The sequence below is a fragment of the Anabrus simplex genome, chromosome 1 (genome assembly GCF_040414725.1).
Source record: "Anabrus simplex isolate iqAnaSimp1 chromosome 1, ASM4041472v1, whole genome shotgun sequence".
Lineage (NCBI taxonomy): Eukaryota > Metazoa > Arthropoda > Insecta > Orthoptera > Tettigoniidae > Anabrus > Anabrus simplex.
The window spans coordinates 266,860,369-266,873,163 of NC_090265.1; the positions used below are offsets into that span (position 1 = coordinate 266,860,369).

Genomic DNA, 12,795 nt, shown 5'->3' on the forward strand with positions numbered 1-12,795 from the left:
AACTAGCAGCAAGAAAATCCTAATAAGACCAACGATGTTCATGACAAAAAATTTAGTGTCGTAGTATAGGACGGTGTCTATTTTTATAGTTCAATCATGCATCACCGGTGATGCACAAAATAAAGTGAGTAAAATGTCTCTAAAACTGTTATAATACTTAAACTGACCAATGATCAAGGGGTTTCACATGTACAACAACAATCTTTATCAACAATATTATTACCTCAGAAAATTACCTACAGTTGCTTATTAGTCCTGTGTATCCTTAACTGTCTGTACGACCAGACATCGATGATGTGGTGGATGCAAGGTGAAGCACCGCCATACTACACTGTACAAGAGTGGCAATGGTTAGATGAAACATTCCTGGAATGGTGGATCGGCTGATGCAGGGCTATGCAATGGTCAGCTCTGTCTCCCAATTTCAGCCCACCTAACTGCCAGGTCATCTCAAAGACAAATTATTTCAACATTGCAACCACAATGTGAATGGGCTATGGGCAACTATCAGAGAAAAATTTCAGAGGATACCGGTACAGCTGAGGCAGGCTGCCTGGAACACTGATGTTCTTCGTCTTCAGGCATGTATCGATCTAGTTGGCACATTGATGGACCCATGCCATGGAGAACAGAATATAAAAAAATATTTAAGGTTTCATGATTAATGTACTTACTGTTCATGTTATATGCCTTTTCCATCATATATATATATATACACACACACACACACACACACACACACACACATATATATGCACATACCATATATACGCGAATAATCCCCTCACCCTAATTTTAGGAAGGGAAATTTAGACTTTTGTTGTAATTACTGTATACATAACTTTGTTAGATATTAGCACAGTAGAAGTCCTTTATATGGAGAATTCCTAATGGTGAAAAATGTACTCAGCATAGCAGATTGTCATTATATTCAATTTTTTGTAAAAGTTGGAAAAGATACAAAAGAAAGTATTAACATCTGTATGAAACAACAACCATTCAGTTCGAAACACAAGTTTTCGCAGATGAATTCCATACTGCAGTTAACTTGTTGGTCATTTTCTAATTCCAATACTATGTGAACGCGCATGTTCAATTTCGTTCTCAACCCTTGAACCGATAGCTGATGACAGATTCGGCAGGTTTGTGCCTATCTTAACTGCCGCTGGCGATAGATCGTCAGGTCTACTTTACCAGTAAATACAGTAAGAAAAAGTTGTAAATATTTCCGTTAAATGACAGCATTCATCAGGCATATTTTCTCCTTGGAATGTGGAATGTTTCGGTATTAAATACATCCATTTACGTGTGATATCTTTGAAACCAATGAAGGTCACAATGCATACAGCTTTGAAACACGTGTTTTGTTTTGACTTGCTTTTGTTGTTTACTGTGTATTAAGCTCACATGGTGGCTACATTTTTGGATTTAAATGATGAAGGTATTGTAGTAGATTTTGGTGTATTATATATGCATATTCTGTGAATAATGCATGTGTCAGAGTGACATACATCAGGTACTGCAAATGCGTGGTGCACACCCACCGGTTAGAGCTATTTCAACTACCAGTTTGAGTGTTAAAAATTAAAAAAGCATCACCACTCCTGAGGTTTCTGTGGCAAACATTTCATTACTCAAACAGCATCACATTAATCAAGCAAAATATAGTTCAGGTCCCAGCAGAATAATAATCACCTTTCCACTAAAAATTTATTTGGGAATGGTCTTTCTGAAATTTGAACAGACCGGGCGAGTTGGCCGTGCGCGTAGAGGCGCGCGGCTGTGAGCTTGCATCCGGGAGATAGTAGGTTCGAATCCCACTATCGGCAGCCCTGAAGATAGTTTTTCGTGGTTTCCCATTTTCACACCAGGCAAATGCTGGGGCTGTACCTTAATTAAGGCCACGGCCGCTTCCTTCCAACCCCTAGGCCTTTCCTATCCCATCGTCGCCATAAGACCTATCTGTGTCGGTGCGACGTAAAGCCCCTAGCAAAAAAAAAAAAAAAAAAAAAAAAAATGGAACAGATGCAAGATTATATAATCCATTGTCTGAAATCAATGATGCATGCTGCTGCATCTTGAGAAGTATCACATTCTTATTTAATTTCAATGCCTAGTAATATTAAAATTAAATTATTTACTTCACCCTTTTATTTTTAACGAGTTAACGACTGCTATCAGCCACGTTATATATGTACTTACTGCGAAAACACGTCCCTCCCTTCCGTTCAAACTTGCATGTTTTGAGTTGTGAGTCAACGGGTAATGATAGATTATATTCAATGTAAATGCTGCGGTGTATAAATATCAATGACAGAAAAAATAATGCACACTAAATCGCCGTATTAACTTAAGAAACACTGAAAGGGTTCTTCTTGTAACCAAAGTAATTACACAGTTTAATGCAGGAATTTTCGAGCAGCATGCCATATTCGCTATAGTAGACTACCATTTCTTCTTCTTCTTCTTCATCTTCTTCATGTTGTTGTTGTTGTTGTTGTTGTTGTGACAGAACAATACATACTTCTGACCTGCATTACCAATCTGCAAATTAAATATAATTTCACTGGCACAAACTAGTAACATTTCTGTGAAAATCCACAATATTTTCTTCACAGTTGGCTAGGAGACATTGTCCAGTGCTAGTTTTCCTTTGGAAACTGAAGTTACTTCATTCAGAAACATAAATAATACACAAATAATACATGCACCCCAAATTCCCCCGACTAATTTTTAGAAAAGTATGAATATTCGCGTATATACAGTAAATGTGAACCACTCTCTACATTAAAAGTACATTTTAAACCAAACCAAGGTTTAAAGAATCTGTCACTTAAATGGTAAAACTTCTGGACAGCGAGTCAATTTCTTGCTCTTTTGTTGGCATTTCTGACTAAATGTAAAATTTCAAGAGCTGAAGTCTAGCAAAGAATATTTGGAGCCTTTATTTGGAGCATTACTTCTTCCTATGAAAGTGGATGAAATGTTGTTTAAGTCATCAGTCCACAGACTGGTTTGATGGAGCCCTCCATGCCACCCTATCCTGTGCTAATCTTTTCATTTCTATGCAACTGCTGCATCCTACATCTGCTCTAATCTGCTTGTCATATTCATACCTTAGTCTACCCCTATCGTTTTTACCACCTACACTTCCCTCAAAACCCACTGCACAAGTCGTGGGTGTCTTCTTCTGGTCAAATTTAGCCAAATCGATCTCCTCTCACCAATTCGATTCAGTATCTCTTCATTCGCGATTCAATCTACCCCTCTCACCTTCAGCATTCTTCTGTAACACATTTCAAAAGCTTCAATCCTCTTCCTTTCTGAGCTATTTATCATCCATTTTTCACTTCCATACAATGCCACGCTCCACACGAAAGTCTTCAAAAACATTTTTCTAATTCCTATATCAACGTCTGAAGCGATCAAATTTCTCTTCTAACGAAGTGCCTTCTTTGCTTGTGCTAGTTTGCATTTTATACCTTCCTTACTTCTGCCATTGTTATTTATTTTACTACCCAAGTAACAATATTCATCTACTTCCTTTAAGACTTCATTTCCTAATCTAATATTTTCTGCATCAACTGACTTTGTTCGACTGCACTCCATTATTTTTGTTTAGGACTTATTTTCATCTTGTACTCCTTACCCAAAGTCCCTGTCCATACCATACAGCAATTTCTCCAGATCTTCTGCAGTCTCAGATAAAATAACATTATCATTAGCAAATCTCAGGGTTTCGATTTCATCTCCTTGGATTGCGATTCACTTCCCAAATCACTCTTTGATTTCCTTTACTGCCTGTTCTATATAAACATTGAAAAGGAGGGGGGGGTTGACAAGAACAACAAACTGAAACCTTGCCTCACTCCTTTCTGGGTTGCTGCTTCTTTTTAAAAGCCCTTGATTCTTATCACTGCAGACTGATTTTTGTACAGATTGTAGATAATTCTTCTTTCTTTGGTATCTGATCCTGATCACCCACAGAATCACAAATAGCTTGGCCAAATCAACATTATCAAATGCCATTTCGAGACCTATGAATGCCATGTATGTGGGCTTGTCCTTCTTGATTTGATCTTCTAAGATAAGATGTAAAGTCAGGATTGCTTCACGTGTTCCTACATTTCTTCTGAAGCCAAATTGATCTTCTCCCAACTCAGTTTCAACTTGTCTTTCCATTCTTCTGTAAATAATACTTGTTAACATTTTGCAGGCGTGAGACACTAAACTAATGGTGCAGTAGTTTTCACACTTGTCAGCACTGGCTTTCTTTGGAATAGGTATAACAACATTCTGCCGACAATTGGATGGCACTTCTCCTCTCTTATACATCTTACACACTAAATGGAATAACCTCGCCATGCTGATTTCTGCTAAGATAGTCAGTAATTCAGAGGAAATGTCATCAATTCCAGGTGCCTTGTTCCTATTTAGGTCTCTCAAAGTTCTGTCAAATTCTGACCTCAAAATTGGGTCTCCCATTTCATCAGGATCAACAGTCTCTTCTTGTTCCAGAACCATATCATCTACGTCTTTACCTTGATACAACTGTTGGATATGCTCCTGCCATCTTTCTGCCTTGTCTTCTTTCCCTAGAAGTGGTTTTCCATCTCAGCTCTTATTATTCATACACCTACTTTTCCTTTCTCCAAACATTTCCTTGATTTTCTTGTATGGATCATCTACCTTTCGTAGGACCACACAACCTCCAACATCCTTGCACTTCTCCTTCAGCCATTCTTTCTTAGCTGTCCTGCACTTCCTATCCACTTCATTCTTTAATTGCCTGCATTCCTTTTTTCGCTCTTCATTTTTTGCATTCTTGTAATTTCGTCGTTCATCAATCAGGTCTAGTATCTCCTGAGTTATCACTGATTCTTAGTTGATCTTCCCCTTCTTAACGTTTCTTCAGCAGCCCTAGGGACCTCATTCTTTACGACTGTCCATTCTTCCTCTATTGTGTTTCCTTCAGCCTTTTCATTCAATTTGTTTAGATTGCATCTCCTTGCATTCCTTCCTTTCTCCAATTTCTTCAACTTCATCTGACATTTCAGGACCAACAAGTTGTGGTCAGAGTCCACGTCTGCTTCTAGAAAAGTATTGCAATCCAACACCTGGTTTCTGAATCTCCGCCTAATGATAATGGAGTCTATTTGATACCTTCCAGTGTTTTTTGTGGTGTTTGAACCAAGTATTAGCAAGGACTAAATTATGATCGGTGCAGAATTCAACCAGCCGACTTCCTCTTTCATTTTTTTTTGTCCCAATCCGAATTCTCCTACTGTATTAACTTCTCTTCCTTTTATGTCTTTCTATTGTTATTAATGACATCTCTGAAGTCTTTAAAAGCAGTACCTTACACATGTATGCTGATGACTTACAAGTTTACTTCCACTTTAGTCCCGCTAATGTATAATGCATTTAAAGCATAACCATGACATCTCTCGATTGATCAAATGGAGTGCAAATCATAACCTCCAATTAAATGTAGCTAAGACCCAGCTTATTTGCATAGGTTACACAAAACTCCTAAAAACTGCCGATCTCAAATTCCTCCCAGCGATGAAAATTCTAGATACAGATATCCATTATAGTGACATCGTTAACAATCTAGGACTAATTTTCGACAGAACCCTATCCTGGTTCAATCATACGTCAAATCTGATCAGAAAAGTTGTGTCATTCATGCATATTTTGAAATGTAATGTGTCATGTACACCACCATTCATGCAGAAACTACTTGTTCAATGTCTTATATTTCCAATAATGGCTATGGAACAGTCGTATACGACTTATCTGAAATTTTGAACATAGAGCTACAGAGGGTACAAAATGCATGTGTTCGTTACGTGACAAATGCTGGGCGTGATGAACACAAAACACCCTATTACATACATCTGCAATGGCTGAAACTCCACACGACAGGAAATCTCAGTAGCCGTTGCTACGCACAAAATTCTCGAACTGAAGACCCTATCCTACCTTTATAATGCATTTAGACCTATGGAGTCAGTACATAAGAGAGATAATAGGTTTACAAAAACTATCCTTCAAATTTCCTTTCATCGTACCAGTAAATTTAACAAATCCATTGTTTGCATTGCATCGGGTATCTTTAATGTCTTTAATCTTCACAGTTTCGCAAATAACACTAACTGTACCCAACTAAAACAGTCCTTAACATCTATCTTCCTGGAGGAGTATGCAAGGGGCTGAGATCAAGCATTCTTGTGTCTAACAATCAGAAATATGCATATTTCTAAGAAAATTGTTTCTCTGTTTTAGCTTTATATTCTTTAGATTCTTGTAGTCTAAAATAATAAATAGGCTTAATGATATACTTTCTTACTTCTTATAAAATGTATGTTTTAATTTTATTGGATTTAGTATCTGTATTTTAATTTTTTAAAGTTTAATGTTTAATTTAATATTTTAATATTATAAAAATGTTGTTAGTGTGTTCATAAACTTATATTGTATTATATGAAGATGAGGCGTAGGGATGTGGCGACCCCACCACCCAGTGGGAAACCACTGCAATCAGTCACCCGAGTATTGGTGGGAAAACCATAACGTTTGAGGGGTATGGAGGAAATGCCTACTCCCAGTCCTGAACAACTAGGATGAATCACCTTCCCAGATCACATCTGGGATTGTAACTCCTGACCACGGTCAGAACATTGATCAATGATCAGACAATCAACTTATCATGGAGAGTCTTCTAATGAAAGAATTCACCGGCTTGGACATCCAACATTCTAGACCCGAACAAAGACACCATTCGGATACGTTGGGGTGTCACATAGAAGATCATGGCGAGTCGGAGGGCCTGAAAGCCCAACAGATGAACCATGGATACAGACACAGACTTAAATTCAGTAAACCTGGAAAATTCTCTTTCTTTGCAACATTAACCATCTGGATGCCAACCCATAATAGGTCATCATATGCATAGAATGCCGAGCATGTTTCAATGGATTTTGCATCACTGTATAAAATTTTTTATTTACGTCCCATTTTAAAAGATATGGAGGTAAAATTTGGTATGCGAGTTTGATATACTCCAAGGAACATAAACATGTGACTTTCATTTCAATAAACAACATTTTATGGAATAATGTGCACAAAAATATTACTATTTTTTATTTAAAAAAGGGAAAAACATAATTTAAAATTAACTAGCACATTTTACACTAAATCCAAAGTGACTAATTGATGATATTTAATCTTAACTCTTATCTGGGATCATATATACCAATTTATATTGTTAAAGTAGGCCTACTTTCCAATTTATGAACTAATTTCCAAAAACACTGAACATGTGGAGAGAAAGACACCAACAGTGTAACCTATCAATGATTGGATATTTTATGTATTTTGGGAGAGTAATAGTAATCATTTGAGAGAACTGTGTCTAGTAGCATTATTTGTTACTACAGAACAGATTGAAATATTCTATGGGTGAAATATCAGGTTAAGGACTACATGTTTTGGCCCAGGGATTTGATAAAAATGGTGGGATGGACAACATTACTTTCCGGGAATATGCATTCAGTCCGAGAATCATCTAATTCACTGTCATTTTACTTAGCACTGTCACTGTCGTTTTCATTAGCACTGTCACTATAACTCTTTGACATTGCACGAAATGTTGTAAGCCCATTAGCCAATGACACGGCTCCACCATTCTCTGGTGCGCTATCTGAAGACCTCAAAAACATCATAATCATCACTTTCGCTAAAATTAGAGTCGCTTACATTTTCAAAGGAACCCAAAAGTTCCTCAATTTCTTCTCCCGATTTAGGCCTACATGACGACATGCCTTGTTGTGATAAATGTACTATTTACAACTTTACTACGACCTAAATAAACTGCTAAGTAAATATTACTACAGTATAAATAATAAGCTTAATATATTACGATAAATATCTCTAATGCGTTAATTAGAATGTAAAATCATTGAAAACAAATCACAACCCGCAGACATAAACAAACAAGGAGACTGCCATATTGGATCATAGACATCAAGCGCTCACAGATTATACACTCGCAATCGAGGAGTAAACTAGCAAAAATGAAGCTACGTCAGAGCCATCTAATGAAATAAGAAGGAAATACAAACATTCTATCTTCTTTCTACTTGATTTGTGGTGCAATCTAGCGCCTGACTGCATAATCACACGACTTATAAGAGGGTGCCGATCGAATCGGCATCCTGTCATTTTTCGTACAGAACGCAAGTGCTGATGCATCGGCATCTTCGCACTGTAAGAGTTAAACATCAATTCAATAATGAAAATTTGGAAGTTGAAACACTTAGCTGATGTCATGGATCAACACAGGATTCTAATCACAGCCCTACAAGAACTTCGGAACACAAATCAGGACCCATTTGAATCTGGGGGATATCGTCTTTACAAAGGACCTCCAGGAAAGAGAGTAATGAAAAATGTTCCCCAATTTGGAATGGGATTCCTGGTTCATACTAGCATATTAGATTCAGTGGAGGATTTCTCATCGAACTCATCAAGAACTACAACCTTAACGATTAGAGTAGAGAACAAAATATATACACTGATTAATGTCCATGCGCCAACAAATGAAAAGAACAGGACAAATAAAGAGGAAACTGAAATGTTTTGGTAGGAGCTTGACCAACTGATTTCAAATATCCCTGACAACCATGTTAAAATTATGCTTGGAGACTTCAACGTGAAAATTGGACAAGAGAGAAAATATCGCACAGTGGTAGGTAAATGGCCAGCACACGAATTGACAGATAGAAATGGTCAAAGATTAATTGAGCTTTGCACAGACCGTGGGCTTATTCTTGAAACCACAAGATTTAAGAGAAAACAACACAAATTAATGACCTGGAAATGCCCTATGTTAAACTGGGTGAGTTTCAGAAAGACCACGTAGCAATGGATAAAAAATACCATAGAGATATTTATAATGTCAAAGTCCTTCGTGGGGTGGACATCGATTCTGATCATTATATTTCAAAGATTAAAATCAAATTAACCCCAAGAAAACATCAAAAACCATCTAAATTCACTAGAAGGAGGAAATATGACCCCAGGTACTTAAGAAATAATGCTGTGTATACAGAGAGATCCAAAACACCTCTAAGCGACAAACTGGAAACGATTATTGATAAACTAAAAAATATTGCCGAAGAAATTGCTCTTATGAAAAGGAGAAAGAAACACGCCTGGTGGAATGAGGAATATGATATGGCAATACAGAAAAGACACAAAACATGGCTAAATGACCAACAAAAGAAAACGGCATAATCTCGAGATGAACTAACTATTGCTAGAAGGCAAACGGCCAAAGAACTTAGAAGAATCAAACGAGACCATCAAAAAGAAAACCTAGCTAACATAGATGAATCATTCAAACAACATAATACACGAGACTATTACAGGACATTTAAACAATATCAATCAGGGTATACTCCACTTACACTCATGATGAGAAATAAACAAGAACAACTAGCACACAATAATCAGGAGAATGCCAAAATTCTAGCTGATCACTTCAAAGAATTACTAAATGCTGAAGACCCAAAAGAATACCTAGAATTTTCACCTGATCCAAAAAATAAAACACGCTTAGACAAGGTTATTCCACCTGATTTCCATGAGGTATTTCAAGCGATTAATTGGCTCAAGAATTATAAAGCTGCAGGAGAAAATCGAGTGGTTGCAGAGCTGTGGAAGAATGCAAATAACCAAACACTTCAAAACCTACACAAACACATCATAGACGTATGGAACTCTGAAAAGCTGCCTGCAGAATGGAATACAGCTATAATTCATCCAATACACAAAAAGGGGGATAGACTGGATCCAAATAATTACCGAGGGATCTCTCTACTTGATATCACATCCTCATGAGAATTCAAAAACAGCTCGTCCAAGAACTTGGAGAGTATCAGGGGGGATTTCAACCTGGAAGAAGTTGTCCTGACCAAATCATTAGTCTTAAGTGGATTATGAACCATCAAAGAATGAGAAACAAAAAGCTAGTTATCACTTTTGTTAACTTCAAGAAAGCATATGACAGTATTCATCATGAGTCATTACTTAAAATCCTTAAAGAATTTGGGTTACACCAGAAACTCAATCTCAACACTAGAGCAAAAGTTAAATTCCGAGGAGAGTTGTCTGAATCATTTGAAATGTGGACTGGACTTTGACAGGGGGATGGTCTCTCACCAATACTGTTTAACTGTGCATTGGAGAAAGTCATACGAGAATGGTCTAAAAAATGTCAGCCAAACATAAAGATGGGCAAAAATATCAAACTCAATTGTCTAGCATTTGCAGATGACCTTGCGCTACTTGCAAGGTAGTGTGGAAGAGGCTAAACTCCAAATTGAAGAATAAGAACAAATAGCAGCAAAAATTGGATTACAAATCTCCTTTGAAAAGATGGAAATGATGCCATCCTTCAAAGTGGAAACATCACCTATCACACTGATTAATAACAAACAAATTAAGGTTGTTAATAAATTTAAATATCTTGGAGAGAATATAACTTGGAACTTAAAAGAGAAAATATCACTTGAAAACAGAATTTCCAAATGAAAACAAGCACAACACTTTACTTGGCCAACCTACAATAAGAAATCTCTCTCGATAAATGCAAAATTTAAACACTGCAACTCCGTTATTAAGTCTGAAGCAACCTATGGTAGTGAAACCTTATTCAATTTGAATACGAAACCAACTACAGATAAATTACAGAAAATAGATAGACAAATCATTAGAACAATTCTAAACAAAAAAACACCAAGTAGATGGACAATGGCGATTACTACCTAATGAAGTTGTATACCAGGAGACTGAGTCTATAATAGATACAATGCGGAACAGAAGAGTTGCTTTTTTCTGTCACATATTACGACTACCAGAGACTAGGATACTCAAACATTTATTCAACTACTTTTGGAAAAGTAAAACTAAAAATCACTGGTTCAAAGAAGACCAAGAAGATTTAAATGAATTAAGCTTGACAATTCAACAAATTGAAAACAGAGAAGAGAAAACGATCCTGAGAAATAACGACGTGAGACTTAAACTGAAGACCTATACACGCAAACAGTACAACATAACTGACGAAGAACGGGCAGCCAGGTCAAAGAGAATAAAACATTTCTGGGAACAAAAGAAGAAACATTAACCAAATTTGTAACCAATATTCATAGGACTTGGCTGTATATAGATTGATTTCAGTGCTCCAATGTGGGCATAAAAAAAAATAATAAAATAATAAAATAATAATAATAATAATAATAATAATAATAATAATAATAAATAATAATAATAAATAATAATAATAATAATAATAATAATAATAATAATAATATATGAAGATGGTACATAAAGGGGCTTTTCAGCCTCACTGGCATGTAAATCATCAATAAATTCAACATCTGAATTGGCCTCCCACTGCATTCCAAATATGAATGAGATTTCTGAAAGTTGTGCTGTATACTTAAATGATTCTTCATGAGGCAACAGTGCACAGTTAGTAAGAGTGCTAACGCACAATTTCCACTGCATGCTTGCTTCTAGTTGTGTCTCTTATTATCAGGATGAGAGCACAGGAGGTGCACCAGTCTGTCACATGCATAATTATTCAGCATTCAGAATACAAAAATGTTAAACCTGTAGAAATCTTGTGAAGACTGTATTCAAGTTTGGTACTGATACACTTTCGCAGCCTCAAGCATAAAAGCGGCACAAGTTTTCACGAAGGTCATGCAGCAAAGATGAAAATTTATTGCCAGCAAGGTTCTCGTGACCATCATTTGGGATGCTAGAGGTGTTGTATACGTCAATTTTCTATTGGAATGATGAACTGCCAATGCTTCAAACTACTGCAAACGCTTGGGCAAGGTTAGAGATGCCCATCGTTCCAAAAGACACAAAATTCTGACCAGTAATGTCCTGCTTATTCATGATATCACTAGTTTCCACAGAGTTGTTGCTATGAATGCCAAATTAGAAGAAGAGCACTAGACATCTTTGGGTCATTTCTTAATAGTCCAAATTTGTCACCATACAATTACAATTTGTTTGAGCCACTGAAAAAAGACTCAGGTGGAAAGACATTTTCCAATGAGAGGTATGACTGACTGTGTGTGCAAATGGCTACATATCTGTATAACATCTTTTTAAGAATTGTGAGTGAAACTGCCAATGCAATGGAAAAATGTGTATACATTAGTGGAGGCTATGTAATTGAAAAGTTCTGTGCCTTTCTGATAAAAATTAATCTAATGAAGAGTTTAAGAAAACTCAATAATATTTGACTGATCCTCGTACATTCTACTGAAGGTATAGCCTAATATTTACTCACCATGTATGAGCTCGAGGATAATTTTCTGGCTGGCCCCATTTTTCAATGGTGAATAATTGAGGTCCATTGCTTCCATATAACTCCTTGAAGCCATTCATGGGAACACGTGATGTTCCTGTTACAAACTGGAGCAACCGAGCTCGCATTTCATTGTTGAATGATAGCACCACCTTGCATAACAGAGAAAACACAGGAAAATTAAAAGCAGTACTTACAGAATAATCTATACAGCTTATCAAAGCAAATGCTTCTGAAGTTGCTGTAAAGCAGAGGGACTCAGAGGTAATATTTAATGGTGGCTAACATGATTAAATATATACGGCATTGGGCTATTTCTACAGCCACGTGTATACAATTTCCTCTGTGAAAACATTGAACATTTCCGTTCTTCCAGGATCACAAATTGCAAACAGATACAT

General features: G+C 36.6%; 1 protein-coding gene across 3 annotated transcripts in view; it reads right to left on the reverse strand.

Moving 5' to 3' along the window:
- The window catches only part of Nedd4 (E3 ubiquitin-protein ligase Nedd4), a 592,743-nt gene that overhangs the window by 11,710 nt on the left and 568,238 nt on the right, over positions 1–12,795 (reverse strand). For all 3 annotated transcript variants that reach the window (XM_067159509.2, XM_067159503.2, XM_067159516.2), the window contains exon 17: positions 12,377–12,546. In XM_067159509.2, the coding sequence (XP_067015610.1) occupies positions 12,377–12,546 (170 nt within the window). The remainder of the gene's footprint in view (positions 1–12,376; positions 12,547–12,795) is intronic.